Source organism: Branchiostoma floridae, chromosome 15 (assembly GCF_000003815.2).
Source record: "Branchiostoma floridae strain S238N-H82 chromosome 15, Bfl_VNyyK, whole genome shotgun sequence".
In the NCBI taxonomy this organism is placed as follows: Eukaryota; Metazoa; Chordata; class Leptocardii; order Amphioxiformes; family Branchiostomatidae; genus Branchiostoma; species Branchiostoma floridae.
This window is the reverse complement of record NC_049993.1, coordinates 10,315,128-10,331,754: the sequence shown is the minus strand read 5'-3', so window position 1 is coordinate 10,331,754 and position 16,627 is coordinate 10,315,128. Positions and strand designations below refer to the sequence as shown.

At 41.3% G+C, this 16,627-nt stretch overlaps 1 protein-coding gene across 1 annotated transcript in view; it reads right to left on the bottom strand.

The window, feature by feature from the left end:
- Positions 1-3,450: 3,450 nt before the first annotated feature.
- The window catches only part of LOC118431467 (receptor-type tyrosine-protein phosphatase S-like), a 29,038-nt gene continuing 15,861 nt past the window's right edge, over positions 3,451-16,627 (bottom strand). The window contains exons 11-40 of the mRNA XM_035842708.1: positions 14,468-14,566; positions 13,855-14,163; positions 13,423-13,716; positions 13,011-13,310; positions 12,518-12,789; positions 12,234-12,303; positions 11,917-12,014; positions 11,581-11,785; positions 11,243-11,348; positions 10,955-11,101; positions 10,651-10,858; positions 10,382-10,430; positions 10,134-10,227; positions 9,669-9,835; positions 9,253-9,365; positions 8,898-8,988; positions 8,598-8,674; positions 8,393-8,429; positions 8,169-8,266; positions 7,895-8,014; positions 7,462-7,616; positions 6,940-7,075; positions 6,627-6,776; positions 6,237-6,330; positions 5,843-5,919; positions 5,383-5,517; positions 5,057-5,182; positions 4,707-4,858; positions 4,434-4,569; positions 3,451-4,229 (exon numbers count right to left, since the gene is read on the bottom strand). Coding sequence (XP_035698601.1) covers positions 4,155-4,229; positions 4,434-4,569; positions 4,707-4,858; positions 5,057-5,182; positions 5,383-5,517; positions 5,843-5,919; positions 6,237-6,330; positions 6,627-6,776; positions 6,940-7,075; positions 7,462-7,616; positions 7,895-8,014; positions 8,169-8,266; positions 8,393-8,429; positions 8,598-8,674; positions 8,898-8,988; positions 9,253-9,365; positions 9,669-9,835; positions 10,134-10,227; positions 10,382-10,430; positions 10,651-10,858; positions 10,955-11,101; positions 11,243-11,348; positions 11,581-11,785; positions 11,917-12,014; positions 12,234-12,303; positions 12,518-12,789; positions 13,011-13,310; positions 13,423-13,716; positions 13,855-14,163; positions 14,468-14,566 — 4,190 coding nt within the window. The 3' untranslated portion in view covers positions 3,451-4,154. The remainder of the gene's footprint in view (positions 4,230-4,433; positions 4,570-4,706; positions 4,859-5,056; positions 5,183-5,382; positions 5,518-5,842; positions 5,920-6,236; positions 6,331-6,626; positions 6,777-6,939; positions 7,076-7,461; positions 7,617-7,894; positions 8,015-8,168; positions 8,267-8,392; positions 8,430-8,597; positions 8,675-8,897; positions 8,989-9,252; positions 9,366-9,668; positions 9,836-10,133; positions 10,228-10,381; positions 10,431-10,650; positions 10,859-10,954; positions 11,102-11,242; positions 11,349-11,580; positions 11,786-11,916; positions 12,015-12,233; positions 12,304-12,517; positions 12,790-13,010; positions 13,311-13,422; positions 13,717-13,854; positions 14,164-14,467; positions 14,567-16,627) is intronic.

Sequence of the window (16,627 nt, the reverse complement as noted above, 5' to 3'; positions counted from 1 at the left end):
CTGAGATGCCGTAGAGACACAGGTTGACAACTGGGAAGCTGCATCGGTCAGAGATACACCTACTAGCTCGGGAAACGGACTAGAAGCGCAGGCCGCGGAGGAAAGATCTCGCCCGCCACTGTTAAACCACTGTACTAGGTCATACAGCAGACAGTCACATCTCAGTGGATTGTTGTGGAGATGCAGTGTGACGATGTTAGGTAATTGTTTAAACGGGCCAATGGGGATGGTGGTTATGTCGTTGTTTTCAAGATACAGGGTTCGGAGCTTGGTCAGACCAGTGAAACTGTCATTACTAACACTATTTATGGCGTTAGAAATAAGTGACAAAGTTTGAAGTTCTACCAACCCGGTAAAAGTGCCGTATTGAATGTTGGTTATGGCATTGTTGTCCAGATACAGCTCACGGAGATTAATGAGATTATCAAAAGCACCATGCGCGATGTCACTTATGACATTGTTCTTCAGATAAAGGTACCGAATACTGGATACAAAAACTCCTTTCGGGATATGCCTGATCTTGTTGGCTTGCAAATTCAGTGAGTACAAATCTGATAAAGTAGAGAAAGAACTGTTTGACAACTGATATATGTCATTTTCCCTCAGCATGAGAAACGTCACACTTGTAGGTATGTTCTGTGGTACAGTTTGTAAGGACTTGCCATTGCAGTCGACCACTGTGTTTGTGTTCGTACATGTGCAGACATCCGGGCACGGTAGGACCACATGGAGATGCGCTAGGTACAACAGCACCAAAAGAGAACACTGCTTGGCCATGGAAGCCATTAGATGTCTTTCAAAACCTACCCAGACAGAGAAAGAGTGAAGCATTTTGAGAGATATTTTAAGAACAATACAATTGTCTCAAGGCATTAACCAGAATAGCTACATCGACGGTTACCAATTAATCATTCGTAACAATAAGGAACCTAAGATCACCACATGTGGTGAACACAAATTCCTACTGACAGCATCGGACATCTCAGGACAACGTAAATCAAGTTTTGTACGTCCCCAGTGAAAGTGTGCAAACACAGTCTTCACATTGTATGCTTGACCACATTATAGAAGGGGTGCGTCTTTGTTTACTTTGAGGCTTTCTACTTTGCACACTCGCGTTCTGTCAAAACCCCCTATATTTTCAAACATCATTAATTTCATGCAGGTACCATGATGATGAATCACTCGATGGTGAAAGGTCGTGCGTATCAAATGTCTCGCCCAGAGAGAATCATTGGGTGTGTATCATTCAATTAAATGTTCTGAAGGCCATGTCGATCATGTTTGGACGTCTATTTCTAATTCAAGACATATTGTAGGAAACAAAATATAGGGGCAAAGCATCCTGAATATCTGTATAGTTGACATGATAGCACACTGAAAGCTACATACTGATAGAAACTTCAAAATATCTCCTAACAATAAATCATATTAGGCACTACGCCCTACTCCAAAATGTTCTGAATTCTTTATAGTAGACCCCATTCGTTTATTCGTCCATTACGATATCTTGTAGCCAAACCACTGGCCTTACAGGCTTCAAATATAGGGAAAGACAACAGAAAGAGTAAATGTCAACCTGGTTCAACAAATAGCCAATGACTAACTTGTTCGTATGCGGAATTAGTGCATCGAGGTAGGTTGCCCTTAAATGACTTGCATATATACCTCATTTAGAACAGAATTAATTTTTCTATATTCTACTAAATCACTGAGTGTGATAATAATAACCGTTTGAACCCAAGACTCTCCATTCGTCTCTAGTCGACTATCCATGTGTACATAATAAGAAACAACGCAAGTGACGAGTTCTTTCAAGGCGACCTCCAAATTCTCCTATTTTCCGTATCTCAAGCTCTTCGGTACAAACAGTAGCATCCATCAGTCATATATCAAGCATGTAACACTTGTGACTATTGAAAATTTATCCGTTTAGTTCAAGAATGGCAGCGGGTAAAAGAATGCAATGTACGTTATTGTGGGTACTCCACTGTTAATAAGCTGGGCGTACTTCACATTCCAACACAGACTAGATTGACAGTGTTTGTATTTGAACGTCGATCGTTTCGTGAATTTTTAATCAAATAATTCCATCAATTCTTTCACCAGGCGTACAAAAATCGCTATCCATACCTTTTCAAACAAAACAAACTGTACTCACGTGCACATGACCGTCGAAAATGAAAGTTTTGTCAGAAGAAACATCGTCCTGACTGTCTGATTGTTGACAGCTCGCACACACAGGGACGCCTGTACAGCATAGCCGAGGGCAACGCTTAGTCTAGATGTTATTCTCTAACCTGTTCACACACCTGACATACTGAGAACAATGGCGAGGAATGTTTCAGACATGCATGCGGGGCGGCTGCTTGAAATTGCATTTGTCGTTACGGACATTCTTATATTAATTGTAATGTATCGTATGGACATATAATGTAATCAATACATAATTTTGTCAATTGATTCTGAATGATAGGCTTAAAAGATTGCCTTTTACCTTTCTGATTAATACAATAAAGCAGCGGTACAATTGAAAACCCACATATGTGCAATATTTGCCATGGTTCAAGTAGAAGGATCGATGTTGACTTCTGTCTGTTGATATTATCTATGCATAAAGTGTGAAGGAATTGTTCTTCAGATGCCTCATTCAGATGACTTGGCAGATATTAATGGTCCTTTATTTTTAAAAAAAGCACGTGAGCCCGAAAGATGGCCTGGAGCCATGGCTCAAGGTGTCCTTGGTTCATCGGTAGGTAAAAGGTTAAAGGTCAGATCGAAGGCCCGGGCCATATGCACTCAGACGTACCGGTTCAACTGCTCACCGCGCCCAGAAAGCTTGGAAGGTCATCTTTGTTATGATCTGGCAATCAATATATGGGGTTTACTGTAAATGTCAGCGCTTATGAGGTATAGCTACAACATTCAAACATGCACATGCACTAAACTAAATTTACAAAAGTGTTTTCCTCGGCGCCATTCGAAGATCTTTACCGATATGTTGTTAGCCATGTGTATTCATCCTTTGATTAAGCTTTTAGCAAATTCATCACACGTGATTGAGATTTACCAACAGTCCCCTTAACTGCAAAATGGAACAGCCCTTGACAACATTTTGGGGGTCATAGCTTTCAGGCAATAGATTTGTTTAACCAGATTTCTAGAGCGATACTGCCCTCGACATTAACTAGACAATAACTTGTCATTGAAAGTAAGGCATCAGAGTATAAGCAAACAGCCACACATTCAGAAATGATACCTCAATAGGACTTTTTCTCACAGCTGATATATATTGACATATTTTGCACCGTGTAGCATACATTTATGACAATACACTGTCTTCAACGGATGTGAAGATTTTCTCCTTCTATGAGTCTATGTCTTGATGCGGATGATTCAGTGGTCTCCGCACTTCACACATATAAAGAAATAATGCGCATGGAGACATGATGAGAGAATAATCCAGATACATTTTGGTGCTTAGAATAAAATCCTAGATACAGCGTAAAATAAATCTGAAGATAGGAGTTATCAAACTATGGTTTTACGTGCTATTACGACCATCCGCGACCAAAAGAGAAGTATCATCTACCAGTTGGAAAAATATAGCAATAGTCCCAAATATCATTATTGATTGTCATTATCATTTATGATGCATTGTTATGTTAATTACTTACATCGGCGAAATTAAGAGGGTCCACTTTAACCGAAATTCTGCATAATGACAGATATCATGTTTCATCTCTTGACTATATTGCACAAGGAGTAAGATATGCGACATTCAAATATTCTGGCATATACAAACTTGAGAAAATCTAGGTGCTTGATTGTATTAAAACCTTGATACAGCTTAATACAACCTTACGTGATTACTTTCCAAAGTATATGAAATTCAGAGATAAAACATTCCATCTATTCACTATAATACGCCATTGTCTATTATGTAACATTTCCAGTTAGGCACTTCAAAAACTTACCAACAAGTCAGCTAGAGAATTTGACCTAAAGTCTCAAGATTCGAATTCATTTAGAGAATATTATAATTGCAACATCCTTCGAAACAATAAGTAAAAGTAACTTCGTCAAACCACGTGAACAAAAAGGTTCGAACGTAATATGTAGAATAGCAAACTTTGTAAACGCTTGGACGCCATCTAGCGGAAGTTGGCGTAATGGTCAAAGCTGTCCAGATACTCCACAACAGCCTGGTAACAGAACTGGTACTGGTCCTGGGGATGAAACAACACAGCTTCACATTCGTTTCCCATCTTCATAAATATACAACTGACTGCAAAGGTCTCCTTCATGTCAACAGAGCTTCCCATATGCAGTCACTACACTACACATATGTAGAATATATGTGATCGCGTTATGGATTGCCAACATGATAAATAGTTTAAATAGACCAAATGGAAAAGTGACATAGCACTTACCAGCGTCTGCACCATGTGAGGTCGCTGCTGCCGGAGCGCCTTGACGACTTGGAACACGTCACAGATTCCTTCTGCTTTCACCCGCTCCAGCACCGTGCTGATGGCGCAGAACGTCCCCGTGCGGCCAGAACCCGAGCTGCAAAGAATAAAAATTTTACTTTTTAGTAGTGAAAAAGTTGTAAGGTCGACTCGCGGTTACCCTTGCATCAAATGTTGCTTCTTACTAGTATTTGGCCTAGTTGTAGTAGTGATACGGATTTGTTAATCTCTAACCTGCAGTGCACGGTGATTGGCCCGTTCCCAGACTGCTGCTGCTGCTTCTGGACCTGACCAATCAGATCGATCATCCCGGCGGCGTTGTCAGGGATACCGACTTCCGGCCAGCCGTGGAAGTGGAACTGCTGCACTGTGCGGGATTTGCCTTCCTGCTATGACAAAAAACTGTTGTTTCAACAATAATCTAAGGGATTTACCAGTTATCCTTTTCGTAAAATTGTGGCTGGTATACCCTCTTTAACATTGTGATCGCGGCGTTCATCATGTAAAATCTCTGAGAAGATTCAACTGCAGTACCCTTATATATAGTTTATTGAACGTTATCTAACGAACATCTTGTGGCATACCTTTGCATGTGTTATAGTAAATGTCCGTAGATCGTAGTCACCGAACGAATCTACGCCCTGTGCTGAAACCACCACTTCACCGAACGTCTTCTGCCCTGTCTCCGGCCAGTAGAGGGTGCATTTGTTCTGTGTACATGCAAGAAAAAAGTCAGTTTCTATATTAGCGAAACAGATCTCTAACTTCAGAGGCATCCATGTGAATATCACAAACCACTGTGATAGGTCAGATATGTCTTCACTAATTGTTACAGATTTAACAGTGACATATTGTCAGCCATAATCTTGTAACTGGGCAATGATACAATCTTCAGAGCTGTGAGTCTTACTCGTGCTTTCTCCTTGAGCTCGGTGAGCATGACGATAGAGCAGGAGTTCCACTCCCACACCATCCTCCAGAAGTCCTCCACAGTCCGGTCCAGCGGGCCCTGCGTGGCGATGTACACGTCTTTCTCACGGTAGCCCTGTCCGAAAATATGAAATGAAATTTGACTCATCAATTGCTGGTTGAAATCATGAGCAAAAGCTAGTGAACAGTGTGTGTGTGTGTGTGTGTGTGTGTGTGTGTGTGTGTGTGTGTGTGTGAGCGTGTCTTTGTGCCTGTGTGTGTGTGTGTGTGTGTTTGTGTGTACATGTGTGTGTGTGTGTGTGTGTGTGTGTGTGTGTGTGTGTGTGTGTGTGTGTGTGTTTGTGTGTACATGTGTGTGTGTGTGTGTGTGTGTATATGTGTTTGTGTTTACATGAGAGAGAGACAGACAGACAGAGAGATCGAGAGAGATAGTGACTTACGTCAATGAAAGACGCGTTGATGTAGTCCGAACCCTTCACGCCTGCTTTGTGCTGCAGGAACACCCGGCTGGTATCGTCTGGAAAAGAAAAGAACAATTAAAAGTCGCTTATTCTAGATGACTTGTCAAGCTACCTTGCCCAACGAGACCAGAATATTGTTAAGACCACGAATCATCAGAATATATTAATATGATCAGGTTATATGTCTGATAGATTGATTGTAAAAAAACGTTGAAAAGTTCAGCCCTCCAAAAGACTGTCATGTTTCTTCTGAGTCCCAAACTTGTATCGTCGCTAACTACACGTGTCATGGACGTTAATTAGACAAATGAAGTTAACCATATGTAACTGTTAAATACATAGTACTTTCTCATCTATCAACTTTAAAGCTTACATGGTAGAATCATCAGGACTCTGTTCTTGGAGATGTTCTCGGGCAGGTTACCAGCGCGCATGTTCGCACGGTCCACGGGAAGACGGGTAAGGTTCTGTTTAACCAAAAGGATATATCATCATCATGTATATCATGTGTGAAATTCGGTTTGTCATGAGTTACCATGAGGCCTTGTTGCAAAAAGCTAAGAGAAAGCTTTGAGGTTGCCTTTATAAGACCTCAGGGACAGTTAGTTGTTATACACTGTGTGTAGGATACAACATTAGAAAGTAGAGGCCATCCTTCTGCTTCCACCGTTTTTTACTTCCCTAATTAAAGTCACTGGCGGGAATCAAACAGTCGATGCCACTGTTGAATTTTCACCAATATCTGATGGTTTTGTCAACTAACCCCGAACTCTATCTCGAATCCAGTCTTGTCAGCACCCGGCTTCTCGGTCCTGAGTTTGTGCATGTAGTGCTGGATGTTGGCCACTTCCACCTCCGTGTCTCCGTACAGGTGCTGCTCCAGCAGGGCGCGGTAGATGAACACGTACTGGGCCTAAAATGTAAAAAAAAAAAATTAAATGTAAAAATGATTAGAGAAGTAAGGACAGTATACGTATAGCGTAAGTCATGTAACGCTGAATCGACAAGCTTAAGAGTATACTTAGCTTTAACGAATCCTGTCTTTTGTGAAATATTAAGGGACTGTGCATTCATACCTTTGTCTGAACCATGGTGCTTCTATTCTCCCGCATCCTGGAGACGAACCCGAATACGTCTACTTTCTCTTCAGCCTGCATCATCTCCAACATGGCGTCCACAGTGATGAAGGTGCCCGTGCGGCCAACACCGGCACTGCAGGATTGAAGTGATTTTGCATTTAATATTTACCTTATTACTTTAGTAGAGATCCCTAACAAAAAAGCACTGAAAACTTCATGAAGTACTTGTTGATCTACAGTACATTCTGCAGAGTTAGAGTCATGTTAGAGTAGTAGGACGACAAGTAGTTGGTACTAGAATCAGGGCATTGGCTGCATCATATAACGTCCTTGGCTGCATGTACTTGTCAATTTGTCATATCGTAACAGTGTAACAGTTGTAGTTGAGGTCATAAAATTGTTTATATACTTGTACAATGCATGCATGTTCTCTTATTCACGATGAATGAATGTCCTGTTTACCGTCGTTACATTAATGACATGTTGGGTATAGTTATACAATTTGTGTTCGCATCCTACCTGCAGTGCACGACGATAGGTATGTCCTTAGGTGCCACTTTGGTGACCACTGCCCTGCGGAACTTCAGCAATCCCATGGGGCTCCGCGGCAGCCCGAAGTCCGGCCAGCCGAGGAAGTGGAACTGAGTAACCTCACGCTTCGCGGGAGCACCTTCCTGTAGAACCGATAGACGTCACAAGGAAATAAATGGGGTAGGGGTAGAATCTGCATTGAGAAAAACAACGTTACTAGCCATGTAGTTTATTAGTCATGTCTGCTTAGATTAAGTATTAGATTAATTTGCACTAATTTGGACAAAAGATCTAATGACCCGAGCACGTGTTTTTCTATTCCTGATCATAGGACAGGCTGAGGTGTTATCATATTAGAAAAGTGGTAGAAGAGGTGTTCACCACTACTCATCTTAAAGTGAAAAGTTATATGTAAGGTTACCTTTCCAACCATGAAGATCCGTGTCACGTGATCAACCATGGGGATGGCGTCAACTAAGGTGACGTCAATGTCCCCATAAATCTTCTTTCCGCTGTCCGGCCAGTACTGTGTGCACTTTTGCTGTGGAAGGTATCAGGGTAGCGAGCAGTTCATATCTAAACTTTTATTATACTCGAGGAAGTAAAGTATATATTCCAAGGTAGGTCTAATACAAACTTTGATATTCTGATAGATTATGGTACATATTAACCAGCACTGCGTTACTAATACTTACCTTGTTGTTCTCCTTCAGGTTGGTAACCATGACGATATTCTTGGCCTTGGTGTCCCAGATCATCCGCCAGAAGTCGTCCACCGTGTTCGGTAAGGGACCTGTAGTTGACGCAGTGTATATTGAATGTAGTGAAAGAAGACAAATTTTTTTCTAAAAGTAGATAGTGTACTCTATTGCGATACATGTTTATAAAGTCGACAACGTAATAAGAATTGAACACTGACCTTGCGCCGCGATGTACTTCCGTGGTGCATTGTAACCCTGCAACAAATCATGTATAAAATTGTAACGATTATTCAGGCCTACATTTGTATTAAAAATGTTTGATCTTTAAAAACAAGAAGTATATAATGTACTTAGAATCAGCGAGTACACAGCCGGTCAGCCAGCAAAGTCTGTAAATAATAGTACTCTATCGCGAAAACCTACATCCATGTATGATGCGCTGATGTAGTCTGACCCAGCCACACCAGGGATGGGAGTAAGCTTCACACGGCCGCTGTCATCTGCAAGTATGGAGGTAAATTAAGGGATACCGGTAAGTTATGTTTTATGTAAACAGACAAAAACAACTCACGCCTCAAGTAGATCATAAGAATGTTGATAATCTACAGAAACGTGTGAAACCAGAAATATATACGAAAACAAAGATAAATATTGATTTTCAATATTCGTTTGGAACGAGGTCTGTTCAACGACAAATGAACTTAGGGAACGAAGGAAACTCACAAGTGATGATGTTCTTGAACCTATTCTTGGTTGTGTTGAAGTCACTGTGGTACGCTTCTGCCTGTTCCTTCCCCAGTGTACCGGGAAGAGCCTAAGAAAAAAAAAACAAGTATTTAAATTTTTCAATAAAACTCAAATTCATTGTTTAGTTGGAGCCGCCATTACTGACAAGAACAGAAATAACACAATTTAAACGTAGCTTAGGCAAGGTTTCGAAGCGACAACAATGATCATTGCAAGTGTTAAATTGAACGTATAAATAATCAAAGATGATTAGAAATATTTAGAAAAAAAAGCATATAAAGTAACTTTATATGTTCAAACAAGGTTGAATTTAGAGTTGTCGTCTCCTTACCGAGTACTCCTCCGCGAATATCTGGTTATCATTGGCGGTTCTCCTGTCAAACTCAGCCTCCAGGTCAGGGAGGGGGATCGGCTCTCGGAAGTTTGGCGACTTTGGCTTCTTGCCTATACAAATAATAAGGGCAAAGGCTCTAATTGCTGTACGTCAAATATTGACTATCATCAGTTTTCTCTTTAATGTTAAAATGTCTGATATAGCTGATATTTCTAACACGTTCAAATATGCCATTTAATTTTATAAATACCAGATATCTCCAAAAATAGTATCAAAACAATGTTGACAACGAAAAAGACTTTGTTATGGCGACAGTAGTTTTGGTAGGTTTGGCTGTCACCAATAACAAATGCTAACGACCTTCACTAGTGATCCTAATATAATGGGTTACAAGAATGTATGTGATGACTGACCGGATCTACGTTTCTGCGGTTTGACAATGACCTCCTCCACGTGACCTGCAGCGGGACCGACCGCACCCTGCAGTTCCTCCTCATTTTCGTCTTCTCTCTTATTACGGATACGAGCCAAGTCTGACAGACCGATGTCTGGAGCATCCTTCTTACTAGCAGCGCGCCTCCTGTAGAAGATTAAATCACATAACGTCAACGTTTTTTAAAGATTATAATTAGCTATTACAGTCCATGTGGTTCACACCTCTTATCGTGCTTTAATTCACGCAACTCGCTACACTGGTTACTGATTTGTGTTATGATTAGCAACTACCTGACATAGACATAAATGGAACCGATTATTGAAGATTCGTTATTCCTCGTAGAGAAGGTATTAAAAAAACTTAATTAAGCCCTGAGCGCAAAATCCATAATTACTACTTTTATGTTATTGTCTGTGTCGATGTTTTTTTTAATGGATCTTACCTGTAAAAGAAGATGGCCACGGCGACCAGACCGACCACACAGACACCGGCAATAGCTCCAAGAACCATGGGCATGATGGCCTGCTCCACAGGGACTAGTTGTAAACAGAGACCTGTCAGTCATGGCTATATCGGAGCTGTTTTCTCTTCCATGCGAGATGGAAGCACTCGATACTTTTTTTTTATTACTAATAGGTAAAACAGAAAAAAAGGAGTATCAAAATGTTCTTATATTTTTTTTAAACATACCCCGTTGTTCGGTGCGCACGGGCTTTATGTATCCGCTTGTGGTGAATGACTGAAAAAGAAAACATTTCATGTTTTATAAAACGCATGACAATTTGAATATATGCATCAATGTATTCTTGTACGATATGTGGCTTTAGCACAAGAATATAGGTCACAAATTTACTCGCAAAATTGAATGAAGCAAAATAGAAATGGATAAAAATCAGTAAAGGATAAACTAGTGGCAAAAGCCGAACGAAAATTCCCCAGGAAAGGAAAGTCGTGATTACCCCTTCTGTGTTCCGCTTGCGTCTCCTGGAACCAGAGTCCATGTAACATCTTACTGCTGCTGTGTACGTCACCCCTGATCGGAGCTTTACATTTCCAGGATTCTTTGCTAGGCTGGGATCGTCAAGTTCACTCCGCTCACAGCACCACTCGTGCCCACAGGGTCCGCCCTCTCCAATCTGTACTTCTTTAGTGCTTTTGTACTGCTCTCTGATGGAGGGATGGGCGAAGAAAGTATTATAAGCGTTCGATTTCTTGTATAAGCTATTTTGTACTATAAAAAAAGATATCTATGAAAAGGCTTACTTTGAAAGCGATAACGCCACATAAGGTTGAGTTTTCCCGTCCGCAGGAGCGTCCTCGGTAAGCATGACGTCAGGTTCTCCAACTCTTGTTTCCAGGTCAGCAAGGCTTTCGTCTTCTTTCATTGTGATGACGATGATCTGGCAACAGCTAAGGAATAAGACGGGTACATACAAAAAAAAGCATTGCAATCGTTGGTAAATATATGCAAAAAAAGGTGAATTAAGAAATTCAATGCTAAAGACAATCTGTAAACTGTTCCTCATTATAAGAAAAGAGTACTGATCGTACCGTACGGGACCGTTCCTCTCGCTCACCATCGGAAGGACCATGGGGAAAGATGTCACCGTAGCGTTCGGGGTTGGACCGGTAGGGAGCACTATAGGTGGGGGTTTTTCTATACAGAGAAGGAAATTAAAGATGGACGAGAGAAGGAATAAATTATTATTACTCTTCAAGGTTTGAATTAATTCGTATTAGCAGGTATCAGTTGCTACTACAGCAAACAACAAGCCTTAAATTTTCCGAATACTAACTGATATTAATTACCAAATAAAATGTTAATTCACTGAAACGTCTATCTGCTGACAATTGCTGATGTTTGTGTTAGAAACATGACAATTTCTCACCAAATCTTGTCACGTTACAGGTGAACTCTTCTCCCTTGTCTCCTGCGGCACAGGTTACCGCACGGACTGTGACTCGGACCCGTGAGTTGGCCGGGAGGTCATCCAGTGACTTGGACCACTGGTGTTGATTCAAACCCGTCGTGTCAAAGCTGACGCGCGGTTCAGACACGTCTGGATCATGAAGTGGTGTGTCTGTATATGTAACCTGTGTGGAAAAGATCATACTTGTACTTAGTTTATGACCCATCTAGTTAAAGATTCATCTTTCGATAATTTTATGGGCCTAAGGACGCAAATTGCTATAAATGTTTCACATTCATGCAATATTGTACCTACATTGTACCCTGTCAGCCTCCCTCGGGTTTCTGTAGGACCTGTCCACTTTACTCCACACTCGCTGTCTGCCATCCATGTCACCGTCGGAGCATCTGGGCCTGATGATCAAGATACGATTGATGTAACGTTATATCATTATGAGTCAGGGTAGCGATATGGTGTCTTATGGAATTGTGAAATTCAATCAATATGGTATACGTGCGTAACAAAATAGTACAAGTCTTGACAGGCAAGGAATTTTGCAGATTTGTACTTTAACAATTTAGTGTTCCTAGATCCTGAACGTGACATTGTTTAAAGTGAAAACTTATACTCACATCCGTCACTCGTGCGGACCTCATATGGATGGCTCTCGTCCCCATGGTAGAAGGTGTTAATGGCTGATATCTGTTAGATGTAAAAGGGACAAGATGGATTCACATTACTTACTACTGGTTCACTTCATAGCCATATATGCTACGGATGCAAGGCATAATGAATCGTTATAGCATGGATAACTGGATCAGACATTCAAAGTCAAGAGATTTATGTCAATTACATAACGCGTTTGATATTCTCAAGATTGCAACAAAACGTTGCAGTAAAAACAAATCTGACTCACCGTGACAGAGTAGTTGTTTGCGGGCTGCAGGTGTGATGACGTCACCGCAGCTGTCAGGTTCTCCTGCTGCAGTCCTGACGTCACGTTCTCCTGGTAGAACGGTTCCCCACCGGTCCTGTTGTACAGGCTGACTCGGTACGCCTGCAGCTGGCCGTGGATGTGGTCAGGGCGCCGCCAGGCTACATGCAGCTGGACCGGCCGGGCGATGTTCGGGGACTGACAGTTACAGTCGTGCTGATCTGTAAACGTCTGGATAACTGGGGCTGCTGGGTCTACGGGATATTGTCAGATAAGGATGTGTCAGATAGATTGTTCTATGTCTCTAAATAACTGTATTAACTTAAGACGTTCTCTAGTAGCCATTGGCTGTGTTTTTACTATGCATATAGCTTCTATTGAAAACTAAATTCGGTTATTTTCTTTTAAGTTACTGTTTTTTATTACAATTTTTCTAGCATATGCATTTATATCTTGTTGTTGATGCCCTACTCACAGTACTCCAGTGTCCTTGTGATGTTACAGTGGCTGAAGTCTCCTCCTCCTGCGCTTGTTGCCCCGCGTACCCGGAATGTGTAGTTTGTGTACGGGACCAGGTCTCCAATAACGGTAGTGGTGCTGTCGTTCGATGTGGTAACTTGATGAAGAAACTCAGTTTCATTGCACGAATCTGACGGTCCATACTGGACAGTGTAGTTGATGATTTCCCCGTTAGGTTCTACCGGAGGTTCCCAGGTCAGGTGGACAGAGCTGTGGGAGCTTGGTGTGGCTTGCAAATCGCGAGGAGGACCCGGAGCTGTACGTGTAGTAGATGAGATTGTTATTACATTTTATGCTAACATTGTGGCTTAAAGTATAATGAGAAGCATAACCCTACATGAGCTGAAATAGGTAATGAGATATCTTACGCGCTTCGTCTGTAGCTCCCATCCCACCGTCACCATCGCTCCATCCTAGTGAGTTGTTCACCCGTACTTGGAAATCGTACTCAAAAGCCGGTCGTAAGTTATGGATGTAGACATCGCCGTTCTCATCGGACACTCCAGTAGACTCCCAGTCTCCCCAGTCCTCCGTGTCTCTCCGTTTGTGGCGTACCTGGGAGTCGATGATGTCGAGGTTACCGGTTACTCCTACTGTCCACGTGACGTGCAGGGATGTAGAGTTCACGGCGGTGACGTTCACTGTCACGTCATCGGGGCGTTCTGCAGATACAAAATAAGAGTACTTATCTACACAAATTAAAGCTACTTGCCTGTTGTATAAAAGCTACGTATACCTACAAGATATTGAATGAGAAGGGGCTGATATGTCTATTTCAAATGTGAACGATGTGATCGTACCTTGCACCACAAGTGTAGCTTCTTGTGACGTGTCGTTCCCCGCCGCGTTAGACGAGATACAGACGTACTGTCCGTTATCTTGTCGACGTGCTGACGTAATGGTTAAGGTGCTGTGGATCACGTGTTGTTCTCCCACCAGACCTCCATCTGTAACGTCTATCCTGATCTGGTCTCGGCTTGTGATGACGTTGTTACCGTGGTGCCAGACGACGGTAGGGCGGGGAACACCGCGACCGGTGCAGTTGAACGTTGCTTCATTCTCGACAACTAGAGTTACGCTTTCTGGATCATCTGATACTGTTGCAGGTACTGGAATGACATAGGGACGTGTCTAAGGTGTATACATGTATCAAGACAAGCATATCAAGTGCATGTGATAGAATCCCTTCCACCGACAATATTCAGTGCGCTGATTGTTTTATATTTAAATCTCACCTTATGATTTCTTTAAAGCCATATTTTCCACAATCCAAGCACTTTTTTGAGGCTAGAAAAAGACAACAGGCCAATCTTGACTGGACAACATTGCATGCGCACTTGTACATCATTTAGTAATGAAAATTAAATGTTTACATACTCATTTTACACGTGTCCCCGACCCAAGGGTCCTCACATCCGGGACAACTGCCGTTGGTTTTCTCACAGACCGTGCCTGCCGTGCAATTTCCACAGGTTTCCAGGCAGTCGTTACCGTAGAAACCGTCGTCACATTCTACAGGAGGAAAATGATAGAATAGGTTCATTAAACCCCGCAATAGTTACGTAGATTTACTACCCTATTCTGTACTGTATGTTAATTCATCCACTTTTTTTCTAAATCATGTTCGTAGGGCCTGATCTATGATGTTACCCATAAGCGAGGAGAAGTTGAATTTATCTAACGATACTGTAGTCTTATTATATTTCAGCCATACATAGTATGGTGAAATATATTGTATTCGTAATTATATTGCAATCCATACATAGTATGGGATTGCAATATATTGCTTTTCCTTTGTTTCTCCTCCTGTCAAATCTTCAAATTGATTCAACTTTTTCATTTTGGGGCCAAATGAGCTGAAATTTGGCAGGGTGGTAGGGATAGCAAATACCCCCAGGTTTTTTTTTCACTTTCTTGATAAAGGCCTTAAAATTTATGATATTTAGGGGTTTTGGTCATTTTTAGACCAATTATGTATATTTTGGGACCCTGTGCCCTGGTATTACAACCTAGTGACCTGAAATTTGGTACAGAGGTGCATTGGACATATGAGCACAGAAAACCATCAACACTTTCTTCATAGATTACTTCAAAAATTAGTTATTTTAGGGGTTTTGGCCATTTTTGACTAAAAATGTATATTTTTGGCTCCTATGCCCTTGTATTACAACCAAATGACCTGAAATTTGGTACAGAGGTGCGTTTGACATATGACCACAGAACCCCATCAACGCTTTGTTCATTGTTTACTCCAAAAATGAGTTATTTTAGGGTTTTTGGACATTTTTTACTAAAAATGTATATTTTTTGCTTCTATGCCTTTGTATAGAAACCAAATGACCTGAAATTTGGTACAGAGGTGCATTGAACATATGCTCACAAGACCCCATTGACACTTTTTTCATAGATCACTTCAAAAATGAGTTATTTTTGGGATTTCAGTCATTTTTTACTAAAAATGTATATTTTGGGCTTCTATGCCCTTGTATGTAAATCAAATGACCTGAAATTTGGTACAGAGGTAAATTGGACATATGACAACAGGATCCAATTGACACTTTTTTCATAGAGCACTTATAAAATGAGTTATTTTGGGATTTTTAGCCATTTTTAACTAAAAAATGTATATTTTTGGCTGCTATGCCCTTGTATTGAAACCAAATGACCTAAAATTCGGCATGAAGGTGTATAGGACAAGTGCCCACAGTACTTCATTTTCTCTTTGAGCAAACATTACTTCAAATTGTTGAATTTTGGGATTTTTTCAAGGATGAAGATGGATTGCAATATGCTGTATTTGCTCCTAAGCAAATGTCGGCCTTTCTAGTGTTTCTTCTTTCTTTCTTTCTTTCTCCTGTCAAATCTTCAAAGTGATTCATCTCCGTCGTTCCTGGACCGAATGACCTGAAATTTGGCACAAGGGTAGAGTGGGTCAATACATAGGTGTGTTTTTCTCATTTTTTTCATATCTGCCTCTAAAATGATTTTATTGAGGTTTAAAGGTCATGTTTTGACCAAAACGGTATATTTTGGCCCCCTGTACCCTGGCCTGAAATTTAGTGTAGATAGGCATTAGATAGTTGGTAAAATGATCCAAGTAAAATTGTTGGCATAAACTACTTTAAAATGCTTAATTTCAGCACTTTTCTGAGGAGAAATTGGTTTTCTTTCGGCCACCTGCCGTGAACTCCAGTGACCCCTCACATCTGCGGCAGGCTGGGCTTTCGCGAGTTAATTGAATTTAATGGGGCCAGCCAATCAGCGCCGAGGAAGACGAATGCTAATTAACATCCATAAGCTGGCTTCCAATGCCGTATATACAGACAGAAACACATGCATATTACAGCCTTACAGTGGCCATACATGTGTGTGTCACCCTTTGCCCGGTTTAAAATTGTAGTTTGCGAGGATTTAGAGTTCAGACAGGGTCACTTGAGAGGTAGCGGACGGTACGCATGCATTGAATGTTAGAATACAAGTCTTTGTCGTGTCGTTGAATTAATCAACATTCCGCATGGCGATATCAATCATTTTCGGCAGAGTTAACTTTCGTAGGGTTAGTTGAGACATTTG